Below are 17,638 nucleotides of genomic sequence, written 5' to 3' on the forward strand. Positions count from 1 at the left end.
TCAGACTTTCCTTTCACCACCAGATGCATCCACAGCTGAGCATCCTTTTGGCTTTGACCCATTCGCTTCATTCTTTCTGGTGCTACTAGTACTAGCCCTCTGCTCTTCCCTAGTAGCATATTGGATACCTTCTGACCTGAGGGGCTCACCTTCCAGCGTCATATCTTTTTGTCTTTTGGTACTCTCTCTGGGGTTTTCATGGCAAAAATACCGGAGTGTGTTGCCATTTCCTTCTCCAGTGGATTGCGTTTTGTCAGAGCTCTCTGCTATGACCTGTCCGTCTTGAGTGGCCCTGCACGGCATAGCTCATAGCTTCACTGAGCTACAAAAGCCCCTTTGCCACAACAAGGCAGTGATCCATGAAGTGGTATGTGTCATAGATACACAGAATTAAAGATTATTAAGACAAAGCCTTACATTTGTAAAATTCACTATCGTGCTACATATGCAAATATTTCTTCACATGCTGCAGATGTGCTTCTTTTGTTCTGTTTGCTATTTGAAATACTTCTACTCTCTTGGTTTTTATGTGTTTTATTTAATTAAACAGTCTCAAGTGCTAGTGAGAACAATAAGAGGTACCTTCATATACTGTAAAACCAGTTTTGAATTAATCTAGAGTAGATAACAAAACTATTCAGAATAAAACATATATTTCTATCTCATAAGTCTGTTCTCTGTTTCCTGTACAGCATTAACAATATTTACAAACATCATTTAAAAGTGCATGCTACCATTATCTAATTAAAACAAATTTAACAGAAATAACCAGAGATAATAATGAAACATGTTTTAGAACATCAATGTGTTTACAGATGTTTAAAACTTTAAAAAGTTTTAAACATCTGTTTAAAACATCCCTAATTCAGATAAACATCAGTCTCCTGTACTAAATAAAAACCACTGCAGTGAAAAAAATACATTTAGGAAAAAGAAGTTAAATAACAATGCTCCTAATTTTCAGTTGAATTTGTTTTATTATTAAACTTGGAAAATTTAGACCACATATATCCAATTCATGTATCAATATAAATTTAGTATGTGACAAACCTTAATGGTTAAAAAAAGGAAATTGAGTCCTTGTGGATTTTAGTCTGCTAGTCATTGCCAACTACAGGACAACGTACTGTTGTCTTAACAGTCAAGAGAAGAAAATTTAAAAATATTCCAAAAAAATAAATAATAGGATGGAGGGTGCGTTGATTAAGTGTCTATTTCACGGTCAGTGTACACAGCAGTAATATGTTTCTTCAGTGTGAAGTGGATTAAGGGGAAAAAAAAACACTGTGTAACTTTCACAGAGATATAGATGATGGGGATTTGAAGACAGTAGTTCAAACCTTTTTCTTAAAAATAGTATGCTAAGCGTCAAGAACAAGATAAAAGAGAAAATGTTTCTAGTTCGAATTAATCTCTTAAATTTCTCAAAGAATAACATAGTGTTAACTCTCTTCGTGTGTGTGTGTGTGTGTGTGTGTGTGTTCAACTTCGTCAAAATGTTCATTCCCAAAAGTTTATGGAATTGTTTATATGCAGAAAAGAATTAGGGAGGTCAAGCAACGTTTCAGAGAGGAACGATAAGACCCCATATAGCAAGATGTCCTCTGCCAAGCCTCATACAAGTGGAAAAGATCAAGGAAGCAAGAGCTACACAGATTTCAGCTGATTTTAATACTAAGTCTGGAAAATGCATTATTTTGGAAACTTTTAGAGGAACTTCCCACCCTCATTTAAAGTGAGGTCTCTTTAAATACTGAAATGATTCTTCTCAGGTTTCCTGTTACCTGGATAAATTATTCTTTAGAAATAAAGGATGATTGAAGCAGGAAGAGAATAGCATGGAAAGCAGAAGACAGAAGGGAAAACTAGATATTGTGTGAGAAGAGAGCTGTATTTATGCTATATATATAACTTTATATCATATTAATACAAAATGTAAATCAGTATTGATGGCTATTGGAGATTAACACAGATTCCAGCAATGCTGACACCTATAGGAATTTGTAGCTAACTAGAGATTATTTCCATTTCTACTGTTAGTAGAACAGTGCAGACCACTCAGAACAGTCCAGTGGAACTTCTGAAATATAACTCATTTGTTTAGGTTTATGTAAACCTCTAACAGATTTGTATGGGTTTTTAATAGTTGAACTTGGAGGTTGACTGGAATCATCTATGCTGCTATTACTGAAAATGAATGCATCTTGTTATGAATTATTTAGATATCATTCTGAGTAAATGAATAACTTACTGAAGTGGTCATATTAGAATGACACTGGTTCACAAGACTTCAGAAAAATGTCCAAGATAAAATGTCATGATGTTTCAGCTCGCTATCACTTCTAGTTCCCAACCAGAGCCTTAGTGATGCTCTTGCTGGATGAGATTCTTGTGAAACTACTTAATTTCATATGGGTTTGCAAAGACTAACTCTTTGTATAGTGTCTGGTTCACTTACTCGAATTTTGATGATAATCATGCTCTGGAATTAAATTCTGTCAAATCTTTGAAGTAGTTTTTAACAGGAAAGGACAACATGTTGCTTAATTTGGACTACGGTAGTTTATTAAGTTCAGGGTTGCATGTGTATATACATGTATATACATGTATATACATGTACATTTCCAATTCAATATTAATTTTGCAAAAAAAACTCACAAACACCCTCATTTGAAATAATTGTTGATCTCCTTCCTTCCTTCCTTTTTTTCTGCAGGATCCATATTTTCCTTTCTTTTTTCTTTTATCCAATAAGTCTTATTGCCATATCTCTCTTTTTGGTGTTAACATTTCAATAAACAGAAGTTATACATTTTTCTTTTGGGTGGTTTTGCAGTTTGGCCATAAAAAAACAAAAACTACATGAAATCTTACAAAGTAAATACAGTCATATTCCTGACTGTTGGGAACATTTAGGCAATGTACACTAAAATAGGGAAACAGAAGTTTAAAGTATTTTTGAATGTATCTCCATTGGTGTTGGTAGACTGATGTGATTCCTTTTCTACTTAGTACCCTGTCCTGGAGATAACTGAAAGGAAATATGGAAGATTAGCATGTTCTTTTTTTAAAAAAGAACATATTCCTTTCAATTTGTATCCCTCCAAGGTCAATAATACCTGTCTTGCTATACAAGAAACAATTGCCTCTGTTGTTTATTTTAATAAGGCGTTACAAAACTTTTTAAATATTTTTGCCTGTTTTTCTGAAAGTTGGTTGACTGTTACTAGACAGCATGGATTGCTATCGTGTTTATTCTTGTCTTGAGATGAAAAATTAAGAATCACAGAGCTTGTTGACATTCCCATTTCCAAAATTGAGAAATCTCTTCTATTTATGAATACCTAAAGATTGAAAAAATAAGGGAATTTGTCCTTTTCCTATGAAACACACTTAATATCTTAACAATTTTCTTGAAATGTTACAAAATATTAACATAGCAATTTTCTAATTAAACATAGCCATTCTAAAGTATTATTTTTATTAAATTATAACTTCCCCATAACTTATAATCATCTCTTTATACTGATTTTTATAGAAACTTTTATAGAAAAAATTTCATTGGGAAAACTATTTCCAAATATTTAAAAGATAAACAACAGCAATTAAAAGTTCCAATCTTTAACCACACTTTCCAGTCTAAATGGTTAGCTGTAGCTCTTGTTTTAATTTGTGGTTTTGTGTTAAATACCCAGAAGGTTTTTCCATTCTTTTACGTAAGTAGGAAGCCACTCTATAGGATAGAGATAATGGATACTGAAATAAGAACATGTTTTGATGTAAAAAGAAATATAGAAAACATTTTCTTAGTCTGAATATCTAGACTCTAGAAATACTAGAGATAAGAAACTAAATAATTTCACACCTCTTTTGAAACTATGATGAATAGAAAATTGATTATAAGAGCTTCTGTTTTGCTTCAAAGTTACACAAAGTTCATATATAAAATGTGAACAGGAAAACATATTTATACAAAATGATATAGCAAATGTTCTATTCATTAGCCATTTAAATCAAGTTTTCATTTTAAAAAATATTGATTTGTTAGCCTAAACTGAATTAACTTAGAAAGGAGAACATCAGAAAAAGTCAATAAAATATAATCCTGTTACATGATTTCAGTCTGAAAAGCCCCCATACAAAAATTAGTACTGTGTTTGACTTTCATATATCATCTAGAAAAAAATGAACTGAAGGGATTTCCTCAGGAACATGACAGACTGAAGACAGCTTTGAGAAAGCACAGCCAAAAACAACAACTGTAGCTCATCCGTCTGGAACCCATACCACATCTCTGACATTAATACAATCGAACACGTCCAGAAATATTTTACTAGAAGAGTTCTTCACTCCTCCGAAAACAACAAAATACCTTATACCACCAGGCTTGAAATCCTGGGATTAGAAAACAGAACTCCGCCGACTTCGACATGACCTGTGTTTAACACACAAAACCATCTATTGCAATATCCTTCCTGCAAAAGACTATTTCAGCTTCAATCTCAATAATACAAGAGCAAACAATAGATTCAAACTTAATGTCAACCGCTTCAAACTTGATTGCAGAAAATATGACTTCTATAGCAGAGTTGTTAACGCTTGGAACTCATTGCCTGATTCCATAGTCTCTACTCAAAACCCCAAAATCTTCAACCAAAAACTGTCTACTATTGACCTCAGCCCATTCCTAAGAGGACTATAAGGGGTGTGCATAAGAGCACAAAAGTGCCTACCGTTCCTGTCCTATTGTTCCCTTCATTATATCAAATTAACATAGCTGTTGCATACTTTTACTTATATATATATATATATATATATATATATATATATATATATATATATATATATATATATATATATATATTTCTTTTATGATGTGTTATTTTTTTATGTCGATGTTTGTGTATACTGTTGTGACAAAATGAATAAAAGGAGCGGACAAGCAGATTGACTCCTTTAACCCTCTCTGGAGGAAGAGGGAGGGTACATACAGATGTCTCATGAGAGAGGCTGCAAGGCAGCAGTCTCTGGAAGAATCAGGAGATTAGAGAATTTACTAGTCTTGCTCCAGCTGCACACACATTTCCTTTGCTAATCACTTTAGGAAATTGCCTATTAACTAACTACTTTAAAGAAGTTAGACACCTTCAAAATGAAAAGAATTGGAAATACTGGGTGACTGCTTTCAATCCTTAATATAAGAAAATGAAAGAGTACTTTATAAGTTTAAGAATTTAAAATAAACATCAAAAATCAAGGCTATTTTGGCTATAGAAAACAGTAGAATATTTTATTTTAAATATTAAGACTTTATACAATTAATTTTAAAGAATGAAAGCATTTTTGGAGAAGAAAAATTGTTATTGATTTTGGAAACAACAAAATAGACAAATTGTAATGGCATTCAGAGATTTTTCTGAAGAATTGTAATGGGATTTCAACAACATCAGCTACTTTCTGTATTCTTATAAACAGTTTTTCTAAAAGAAGCTGTTATAGAAAAAAGAATTTACAACAAACACATCTGATTTAAGTATGAGAGCAATATGAACAAGCTTTTATTACTGCTTTAGGAAAAAAAACTGGATAAGGCTTTAAAAATTAAGAAGGAAATAAAAATGTCAATCCAAGAGAACAATTGGAATTTTTTTTTTCTTGCTGGACTTAGAAAGAGACTTGTCACAGTTCTGAAAAAAATTAAGATCAATAATCATTTCAGTGGATTAAGGAACAAGATTAATTTATGCAAAAGGTAGGAATATAAAGTTGGCATACTTGATCATGGTTTATATGGGTCATAATATTTTGGGCAGTTCTTTTTGGCCTTACTGACATGGACTGAAAAAAAGTCATGGATTTGCTTATGCTTAAGAGATGAGATGATTCCCCCAGATGCCTCTCTGGATATCAATTCTGAGGGGGATGAACCAATCGCAGGAACATCAGGAGGTGAGTTGATCAATGGCTCTGAGGCAGGGGCTGTGAGTACAAGTAAAGGTGAGCGGTTGATGGAAGAGAAACTGGACAAGCAGCCGGCTGAGAGTGATTTGGCTGAAGCACAGCTGCAGCAGGACAGTACTGATGCTTCAGGTGGGGATAGCATGCAGCTGCAGCTGATCAGAGAGGTGGAATTGGAACTGCCTTCTGCACCTGATCTGAGAACACGTAAGGCAGATAAAAGGCAGAAGCAATGAAGGTCAGCCTGATTACTTGTGAGGAGGCAGTCTTTCCTTTCTTGATGGGCTGCACTAGAAGCTGGCTATTTAGCAGAGCAGACAGATAACACTTAGCATTTAGACTCATATACCACTTTACAGTATGTTTACAGGGTCAGCAGTTTACAGGGTCAGCATATTGGCCCCAACAATCTGGGTCCTCATTTTACTAACCTCAGAAAGAATGAAGGCTGAGTCAACTTTAAGGCTGATGATATTCAAACTGCCAAATTGCAGGCAGCTGGCAGTCAGCAGAAGTAGCCTGCAGTACTCCATTCTAACCACTGTGCTACCACAGCTCATCCAGATAGAGACAATGTTGGGAACAATGTGTTCATTTCCTAGTGCTGTGTTTCCTAGTTGTTGTGATTCTTGCCTTTGGATTTGATGATGACTTTGGATTGTGCCTTGCGAACACTAGATTTTTCTTGCCTTGTGAATCCTCCTGTGTTGTGGATTTAATTTTGTCTGGTGGATTTATCTTTTCTGGAAAACTTTCAAGTGCCTTGTGGACTCATTGTTCTATGAACTAGCATTGGTTTGCTTTTGGCTGGACTTAAACTGGGCAGTTCTGGATTTTTGATGAAGAGAACTGCTGGGGAATATTAATAAACCCACTAAACCACCATTATGTGTACATGTGAGCGAGCAGGACAGCACACATTGCTTGCTGGATTTGCCAATATTTAAGAATTAAGTTATGGGATGATTTGACTTATGGGATAAAGAGTTTTGTATTTGTTAATTAAGAGGAAGAGAAGAGATGGTGAAATTGCTTATACTTGGGATGAAGGTGGGAAGTTGCTTTCTTAGTTTTTTTCATTTCTTACCATTTTTGTTTTGGTTGTCTAGCATCTTTATATTCTTTTTCTTTAGTCTGTATTATATTTTATTATTAAAGTTAAAACTTCAAGAAAAATTATTTGAAAAACAGAAAAAATGTATTGAAGAGAATACATTAATACAAGTTTTAAGAAAGCATATAATACCCAAAGGGAGGGAGATGTGCAACTCTGATATGACTCAAATATAGTCGGAAACACTTTAAAGAAAGATAAACAGGCCACAAAAACCACAGTAATCAATTTATGAGTTTTCCATCTTGCCTTCCACAGAATAATTAAGAAGACGCTGAAAAAGCTTCACTCAGAGATAGGGTTTTTCCTAGCAGAAGACCTTTAAAGCTTGATGTTTCTGTTCTCTATCATTTTTCCTGAAGCAGTGAGATTCCAGTTTAAATTGTCTTCATATCTTTTGATTTTTAAATTACCATTAAAATACATATTAAATTAAAAAACAAATAAATTAATTGTGTTCTTACTAATTTACATTAGCATTTTATTTTATACCCAAAATCATTCACAGAATGCAATTTTATCTATATGTGTTTATAAATCTTACCCTGTATAAAAAAAATAAAGGCAAGAAGAAGACTGATGCAACCATATTAACACATTTGTGTCATTATATATTTAGTACATTCATATTAAAAACAATTTCAAAGCAGGCTACGATTTGTTACAAGAATAACAAATAATTCACAATGAGTTAAAAAAACAATAATAATGATAATTCAATAGCTCTAACAACCATTAAATGTAACACATAAAACAAGAATAGCAATCTAATCTAGACAGATAAAGTAGCACCAATTAAACCAAATGTCTGAGTAAACCTTCAGCTGTCTCCAGAAGGTTAAAAAGCTTGGTTTTGACTATAACTGAACAAGGAAGAAACTCCGTAACTGGGTTTTTTGTATTAAGATTGGTCATGGAACATATGGCATGCTTACTTCTTTGGTAGGAAGTACACACATGAAAAGAGAGCATCATATATCCATGTTCTATACCAAACAGATCTTATGTCATTACATGTACTCTAAACCTGACAGTCACTGCAGTTCTTTCCGAATAACATTATGGTAGACTGTACAGTTCAGCAACTTTGCTAGAGTTTTTGTAATAGCTATGCTTTTGGGTCAATTTTGAATGCAGCCTATATATATTACATTGCAAGAGCCCTCTCTGGCCTGGTTATCACTGTAACATAAAGAGGGAGCTTGCAAATTAACTAGAACTGCCGCCCACTACTCATAATGTAGAGTTTATCTGTGATAGTGGTAAGACTGCCAGGTTATGAACTTGCTCCTTCAGAACTGTAATCCCATCCAAACCATAGAAATTCCTCAATTTCTTTACAAGGGAATGTCTTGTAAGGATTCGCTCTTATTTATTAACCTTCATTCAGAAACCAATGCAGCTATGTATCAGTGTAGACTTCTCAAACTTGTCAGCTTCAAGATATATGAGTCCTTCGGGAGAAGGGCGGTATAAAAGTTTAATTAATAAATATAAAAGTTTAATTAATAAATATATGGACTTCATCTCCCATGCTGACTGAAGAATTATGGGAGTTGAAGTCCACACATCTTAAAGTTGCCAAGTTTGAAAAATATTAATTTAGACCTGCCTATTCTCTGTTATCTTCAATGATATATACAGCGGAATTGATCTGGGTGCTTTTGGCATACTGATAACTCCTAACCTCCTAATGATCTATCAAAAGCATCATATAGATGTTGAACAACAGAAGGGAACAGAAATATGGCCTTCTAGATACAAATGAAAACAATCTAAATACAAAAAAGATGGTGTTGAGGAATACTGCAGTTATTAAGGAGAATCTACAAGATCATATACTGCACACTCCATGATGGAGAAAACGGTACCAAATAAATAATAAATGAAAGAAGTGAAAAGCTATATACAAGTTACTAGGAGCAGAACCAATATAATATCCAACTACACAAGGCATATTATTCTACAAAATCTTTTTAAAGCTCTTTTTAGAATCTTTTGAAGGACAAAGAGGGAAAAAAAGCTGAGGTTTACAGGAAAACTATGCCAATGGAACTGAAAAGTAGCTTCTTTGTAGACCAATTTTATTCCTCCAACTCTAATGTCACCAGTGTCTAGAAACTAATGCCAAATTCTGATGCATAAGCCTGATGGGAAACTCATTTACCATACATGGATTCACTTAGTCAAGGCCTTCTGACAAGACTAAATCAGCTATGAAGGACAGGTATACCAGGGCATATGATTGGATGCACAAGTTGCTAAAACTGATCTCATAAAATTGTACTAGGTTGAAACAATGAACATCTAATTTGAACTAGAATTAATTTTTGGCATTCTGACAGCATGTAAATAAATGATTTTATCCTTCAAATACCTTGCAAATAAATTACAATAACTGTCTATTTGCTCCCACACATCAAAACAGGTGAGTCCTTTAGTTATCTACTCAAAGATGCAACAGTGGTGGCACAAAAGGCTTATCTGCAGCTTTTAATTTCACAGCAGGTATTGTAATATGTTTTAACACCGGTTTATTGTATTCATGGCAAATTTTCTATCCTTTATGTTCTAGTTCTCTCTTGAGCAGCTACATTTCCTGTCAGTGTTCAGGAGGTCTTCTGGCTTCCACAATAATGAAGAAAGTGATGCAAGTTATTAAATTTGTATGTTACCAACTTCCAGCAACTCTGGGTGATTAATGTTTAACTAATAATGCTTAAGTGCAATTGTATCAGTAGCCTGTCTTACCTCGCTATCCCAAGAATAGGGCCTTGACAAAAACACTGGCTGGATTATCTGGAAAGATCCACAAGACATTCAGAAAAGGTTTAGATCCTATTAGTTACTGAAGGCTGTCTCAAATCAATATACTGATTTGCTTTTTCCAAAATTTCAAGGACATACTCCACAGCAGTATAAAATCAATTGAGTGTGTGGGCAAAGTTCCCAATTAAAAGATTGCCAGGAAAATTATCAGGTTTTTTTTAATTTTAAGGTATATTTCCACCTCAGTTAATGAAATCAAAATTCCAAAGCTCTTCTCTTAATATCCTTCGACTACAATGCAGTTCTAATTTAAGAGATACTGAATGAACAGGAGCCAGCTCAATATGCATGCTATTTCAAAGGAGAACTGAAAATAAAAAAAATCCATTATTAGCTGAAATAGGACGGAATTGGAAAAGAAGGCTAGCTATCTTATTTAAGAATAGCTTAACAGGATGTTGGGCAGACTTATGTGAATTTCAGCCTGAAATATTTGGAAGTCTCTGAAACCATGATAGCAAATACATATTTTTACAGATAGGCAGAGGTTGAGGATCTAGGAGACAATTTAGAGAAAAATTAATTTACATTCCTGAAATTACTTAAACTAAAATGGGCAGGAATAGAAGAGGTATTGGAAAGTAATTGGTTACTGATGTATCCCAAGGACTGAGTTGTATTACTAGGATACAACAAAATAAAGTATTTTTCCTAATCCTCAATTACTTTGGCATTTGGAACTTGTCCTCCAGTTTTGATTCATATAACACATTGACTCCTATTTATTTCTGGTCATGTGGTGCCCTGTTTTGACTTCTGGCTATTTATTGACTCCCTCATGTGTTCCCATTATTTTCTGAACTATTTGTCAAGATCAGACATGAAAACAGGGCAAAGAGAAAAAGAATGACTTAAAAGATTGTTACAGTGTAAATTCACTCCCAGATGTCAGTATAACTTATTTGATTTGACATAGAAACATAGAAGTATACCTTATACTGAAACAAAAAAAAATCAGTATTACTGATTTTTTTAAAGTTAATACTACTAAGACTAATAAACAACAGAAATCTAGGAATCTTCAAAATTCCTTTTCTTATCTGCAGACATTCAGGATCTCAAAAATTGTGGTATAACACTTTTTTTCTTCTTTGAAGCTATCTCAATAAAATATTTACTGATGAATAAAAGATGCCAACTGCCATCTATTATTCCTACACCCAGAAAATGACATACAAGTAGTCCTTGACTTATGATCATTCATTTAGTGACTGTTCAAAGTTATGATGGTGCTGAAAAGAATGACTTGTACAACATACGGCCATTGTGGCAACCTTCCACTCATGTGATGAAAATTTCAGGACTTGGCAATCAGCATGTATTTATGATGACTGAAGCATCCAAGAGTCATGTAATTGCCATTTGTGACCTTCCCAGACGGCTTCTGACAAGCAAAGTCAATGGGAAGCCAGATTCACTAAACAACTATATGAATCACCTAACAACTGTGGCAAAAAAAGTCATTAAAATTAGGTGCAACTCATTTAACAATTGTCTTGCTTAGGGGAAGGAAGTTGCAGCCCAATTGTGGTCTAATTTGAAGGAAACCTCTACTATGCATGAAAAGACATAAAGGACAGATAATGTGCAATAAGAAATAACTATTTCAGTTCATAACATAAAGGAAAGATTCATGAAAAATGCAGCACTGGCAGAAGATGCATATCCTCACTGAAAAATATATGTACATGGTTTGGCAAAAATTCAACATCCTTTGCTGTATATAGTTATATTAAAAGAACACGGGATACTGCTACCACGTATAGGAAAACACTACTTTAAAAAGAACTGGAAAAAACAAAAGAGAACCAATTTGCTTGTATCTATAATCCAGAAGAATTGGTATCTGGAAAGACATCAATAAATATGCTCCTGAATACTGTTAGCACTGTCTCCAGTTTAAGCCTATATGGGTGTATAAGAGTCCTAATCATGATGGGATTTGAATTACTTTACAACTATACAACTATGAGCCTTGGTGGCACAGTGGTTAGAATCAGTGGTGGGATTCAGCCAGTTCGCACCACTTCGGGAGAACCAGTTGTTAACTTTCTGAGCAGTTAGATGAACTGGTTATTGGACGAAATCATTAGAGCAGAGAACCAGTTGTTAAATTACTTGAATCCCACCACTGGTTAGAATGCAGTATTGCAGGCTAACTCTGCCACCTGCAGCAATTCAATCCTGATCAGCTCAAGGTTGACTCAGCCTTCCATCTTTCCATGGTTGGTAAAATGAGGACACAGATTGTTGGGGGCCATATGCTGACTCTGTAAACCAATTAGAGAGGGCTGTAAATACTATGAATTGGTATATAAGTCTAAGTGCTATTGCTATTTAAAAAACAACTATATTTAATATCAGATACACACAATAATTGGTTTTCCCTTTTTAAAATGTTCAAAGTATTTTCTTATTTTTTATTTTATTAGACTTATATTGCACCTCTGTTTTGTACAATTTAAATGATGTACATAATGTTCCTGCCTGTTTTCCTCAAAAGAATCCTGGGAGAGTTGGGTTGAGAATGAGGGCCTAGCTCAAGATCATTCAGAAAGCTTTAGAAAACTATAGTTTTAGATTTCTAATAACAGAGAATATTTAAAAACTTGATACATCGGAATTAAAAAAAACCTAAATTCATATTATGTGTTCTCTTACCATTTTCACCAGAAGGTAATGATACAGTGTGTGTTGGCACAGTTTCAGAATTCACTTTTCCATTTTCAAACGTGTCATTTTCAGTCTGTTGTAACTGCCAGTTAAGGCCAAATAGATGCATTGCTATTGGTAAAGAAAATATATCATTTCACTAGTTATATTAGGAGAAAAAAACTATAATGAGCAGTGAATACATTTACATGTTATTCTATAGCCAACATTCATATTTTAAAATACAATATAAATGAATATTTGAATAAACTCTTAATTGTTTTACTTCGTTTTTGGTTTAGGAAATAAAGTGATGTCAGATATGTTTAAAAGGACATATAAAAAGTCATTAGAAATTAATTTTAGCCATGAAACAATAATGCAGAATATCCCTAGTACATAATTCCCCATTTAATAGAAATAGAAGCAAAACGTAACCCACTCACTTACCTTCTGAAATGGAAATTTTAGTAATTTCCACCTGTGATTTAGGTAGTTACTTTGTCTTCCCAACCCATCTTTAGATGACAAAAATGATTTTCATTTTAAAATATACAGTTCCACTCCAATTTCATTATACCTTTATAATTGCATCTACATTCCTGATTTATTATACTGACAACTATATTTTAAAAAAATGAATGCTTTAAGTACATACACTTTTGCATTTAAAATCAGTGTAAACACAACATTATTTGCATGTCCAGAAACAAAAGAAGTTTGCTTCTTTGGTCTGAGGTTAAACACATTTATTTGGGAATAAATACTACACTGTTGAATAAAAAGGAACATACCTTTTAAATTAAATGAAGAAGTACAGAATGTTCCCTTCTGAACATGATTTTAATTCTTTTAAGATTGTGTACAAAAAAATCAGGAAACAGAATAAATAACAGCCAATAAACCTTACGTGTAGGCTCAAGCAAACATATCTCAATTAGCTTCTGGCTCAAAACAAACTGAGATCACTGAACTAAGTTCCTAAACTATACAAGGAAAAATATGCTTTTTCCCTTGATGTGAAAACAAAGCATTGAAGGCAGCAATTATTTTTGTTGTCCTTTAAAGATAGGGTTAATCTTATACAATGCAGTGAAAACTTCTATGGATAATACATGGAACACAGCCTACATTTTACACTTTGAATTTGAACTGTGCTTATTGTTGATCCATTTGGTCTCACTGAACTTTCCTGTTACTTTGCCTTCCATCATTCATGACACTTTGCCAGAAGAAAAGTCCTAGAGAACTCAAAATATCTGAGTCATTTATTGATCCTAATAAAAGTATGACTGAACTACAGATTTTGGGCTTTCTTTTAATGGATTGACACCTTAATGGCATGATGCCTCTTCATATCGATTAGTGTTTTGTATCTGTAGGGAACAATTTAAAACTTTTTTTCCAGGAGGTTCAATCTATGAACTGTACTGTATTTTTACCAATCTATTGTACTGTCAATGTCCATTGTAAAAACATTTTTTTCAGCTGCAGAAAATAGAATTTTTTTTTTATTTTGCCAGGGATAAATTTTAATATCTTAGCTTGGGAGAGTAGCGCATTACTGTAGCACATGAAGATAAAGATTGGTCAATAGTTCAGGAATTCATTTCAGTTGATTAACAAAAGTTTCCACGGCGCCCGTTTCTGGGCTCCCAATTCTTAGCTTTGTTATCTAGATTACCATGTATACATTCAAGTTTTGTAGAACTTCTAGATCATCTATAATTTGAAAGAAGTGATAGTGAGAATGGAATGCCACTATTTATACCATGATTCCTGCAATGTTTTCACTATAATGAAACGTCACAGTACAACGTTCATCAAGCTATAGCCTTCTAATGTCAATGAAAACATTTGTATTCTTTCAAGTTGTTCCTTCACGAATTGCTTAAATAGTTTTTCTTTTCAATAATAGAAAAAATATAGATGAAACTCTTTTCTGTATCATCATCTTAGAAAATAATATAAATGGTAGTTCCACAGAATATACTTTGGATGCTGTAACTACTGGTGCTATTAATGTAAGATTCTTCAATGGCTTTCCTTTGTATTCTTTATGTTACATATAAAGGCCTTTGGCTCAGATTTTGATTTTCTTTTCTCTTATAGATCTTGATATTTATTCTTCCTTATTTCCAATGCAACTCACCTGACTGAATATTATTTCCTGAACACTGCTAGAATTATCTTGGTCTTTTTTTTTCAAAGTGTTTGTTTGTTTGTTTGTTTATTTGCATAGCAGTGCATCTCACTAATGTGATTCTGAGCAGCTCATAAGTTAAAAAACAATGACAATTCATGCAAATAAAATGATTATGAAAATGTTTAAGATTAATCAAAAACAAAAATGTGGAAAGTGGCAACCACAGCTTGTAGACAATACAACCATCTTGAAGGCTCAAGATAGTTTACTACAATGAAAAATACAAAGCATAACAAAGACAAAATCAAAATTAAAATCAGTCATTTAAAATAATTAATAATTAAAACCTTGGTAAAAGCTATTTCTTATTATCACTTCCTTCGAGCTCATTCCATAGCCTGGGAACTATAAAAGAGAAAGTACTTTCCCACATAGTAATTGAGTTTCTTGCAGTATGGGCATTTTCCATTGATCTAAATAGATGGGCAGGTTCATTACCAAAGAAGCATGTAACAGAATTTCGATATTTAATTTGTGTCTTTCAAATATTTATAGAAAATGCTTCTATTTTTTTAAAAAAATGAAAATGCAGCAATTAAATATCTCCTGCATGGCTTCTATCTGATTATAACACAATGCTATCCCAGCCCTAAAATATAATACACACACATTGTAACCGAACTGCAGATAAACAAAAAAATATTAAGACATAACCAGAGATGAAGTTTACATCCATTGTTTTTTCAGCTTTTCTCTTTTCTTTTAAATGCAGCAAACTAAACACACAGACTACAATGAGTACCAAAGAAGCATGTAACAGAATTTCGATATTTAATTTGTGTCTTTCAAATATTTATAGAAAATGCTTCTATTTTTTTAAAAAAATGAAAATGCAGCAATTAAATATCTCCTGCATGGCTTCTATCTGATTATAACACAACACAATGCTATCCCAGCCCTAAAATATAATAAACACACATTGTAACCGAACTGCAGATAAACAAAAAAATATTAAGACATAACCAGAGATGAAGTTTACATCCATTGTTTTTTCAGCTTTTCTCTTTTCTTTTAAATGCAGCAAACTAAACACACAGACTACAATGAGTACTTGGACTTCAGTAAAAAAGATATTTAAAAGATGTTGAGACTCTAGAAAGAGTGCAGAGAAGAGCAACAAAGATGATTAGGGGACTGGAGGCTAAAACATATGAAGAACGGTTGCAGGAACTGGGTATGTCTAGTTTAATAAAAAGAAGGACTAGGGGAGACATGATAGTAGTGTTCCAATATCTCAGGGGTTGCCACAAAGAAGAGGGAGTCGGGCTATTCTCCAAAGCACCTGAGGGTAGAACAAGAAGCAATAGGTGGAAACTGATCAAAGAAAGAAGCAACTTAGAACTAAGGAGAAATTTCCTGACAGTTAGAACAATTAATAAGTGGAACGACTTGCCTGCAGAAGTTGTGAATGCTCCAACACTGGAAATTTTTAAGAAAATGTTGGATAACCATCTGTCTGAGATGGTATAGGGTTTCCTGCCTGGGCAGGGGGTTGGACTAGAAGGCCTCCAAGGTCCCTTCCAACTCTGTTGTTATGTTATGTTATGTTATGTTATGTTATGTTATGTTATGTTATGTTATGTTATGTTATGTTATGTTATGAATACAGCAAAGCATCTGCATTATATCCCTTTCCACATGGTCCAGCTAAGACAGTTTACAAAGCTAATTTAAATTAATTTAATTTAATCTTCTCATAGTTCCCATCACCAATCTCTTTCCATTTATGACTGTATGACTATAACTTGTTGCTGGCAATCCTTATGATTTATATTGATATATTGACCATCAATTGTTTTGTAAATGTTGTACCTTGATGAACGTATCTTTTCTTTTATGTACACTGAGAGCATATGCACCAAGACAAATTCCTTGTGTGTCCAATCACACTTGGCCAATAAAAATTCTATTCTATTCTATTCTATTTGATATTAGATAATTAGCATAGAAGGAAAAACCTGTAAATGCCAGTAGGTTTTCAAAATTTCATATTTGAAATATATTTCTTTAAAAGATGTCATAAATTAGTTCACTAATAATTTTAGAAAAGTCAAACAAACTTGTATGTGCATGTCAAGCTACAAGGATAATTGTGCAATGGCTGGGCATATTGAAAATATGCATGATAAATAGCTTTTTCACATGTTAATGACTTAAAGTAATGAAATCTATTAGAAAGATTTATGGAGTCAGATATAGCAAGGTCAAATGAATGTAACATTCAAATATAGAGTTAGCTAAAATTCCCTATTTTGTAATAACATTTGCATGGCATGTTACAATTCACAAATGATACAGAGAATGCAATTCTTTAATATTCCATAATAAGATGGAAGCAACAATTACAACAAATATTCCATAATAATATAATATAATGTAATAAAAGGAACTGAATTATTTTATACCCGCTTGGACTATTATTCTACCGGAACATGAAATAGAAACATGAAATTGCAAATGAAATGCACATTAAAAAGAATCTGATTACAGCAAACTTTTCTATAGATTGGAAAAATGCAATTTATATATGAGTTCATATCAAATTTATTGAATGTGCTGTTATTATTTTTTTAACACTGGTAGGTGTATTTATCACACTATTCCAAGGGAGAATCAAATGTACTCACAGCCTCAGAGTAACTGCAAGTCAGTATGTACAAACTCAGAAATAAATTATGGTGAACTCAATTATTTCTGAAAGCTCTACTCAATAATACATAGGTTAAATTATTAGCCTTTACCACCATAATGAAAGGCATATTCAATGTAAGTATGTGAAGTGCTTCCATGAGAGCTGTCTGTTATACTTCTGTTATAGTAAAACATATTCTTTCCACACCTAATATTTTATAGTGATCATCAAAAATATCCTACTGAAT

At 33.2% G+C, this 17,638-nt stretch overlaps 1 protein-coding gene across 4 annotated transcripts in view; it reads right to left on the minus strand.

Moving 5' to 3' along the window:
- Positions 1 to 17,638, minus strand: part of TENM3 (teneurin transmembrane protein 3) — a 502,165-nt gene that overhangs the window by 110,440 nt on the left and 374,087 nt on the right. For all 4 annotated transcript variants that reach the window (XM_058192837.1, XM_058192839.1, XM_058192840.1 and 1 more), the window contains one exon: positions 12,563 to 12,685. In XM_058192837.1, the coding sequence (XP_058048820.1) occupies positions 12,563 to 12,685 (123 nt within the window). The remainder of the gene's footprint in view (positions 1 to 12,562; positions 12,686 to 17,638) is intronic.

Source organism: Ahaetulla prasina, chromosome 8, assembly GCF_028640845.1.
Source record: "Ahaetulla prasina isolate Xishuangbanna chromosome 8, ASM2864084v1, whole genome shotgun sequence".
Classification (NCBI taxonomy): Eukaryota; Metazoa; Chordata; class Lepidosauria; order Squamata; family Colubridae; genus Ahaetulla; species Ahaetulla prasina.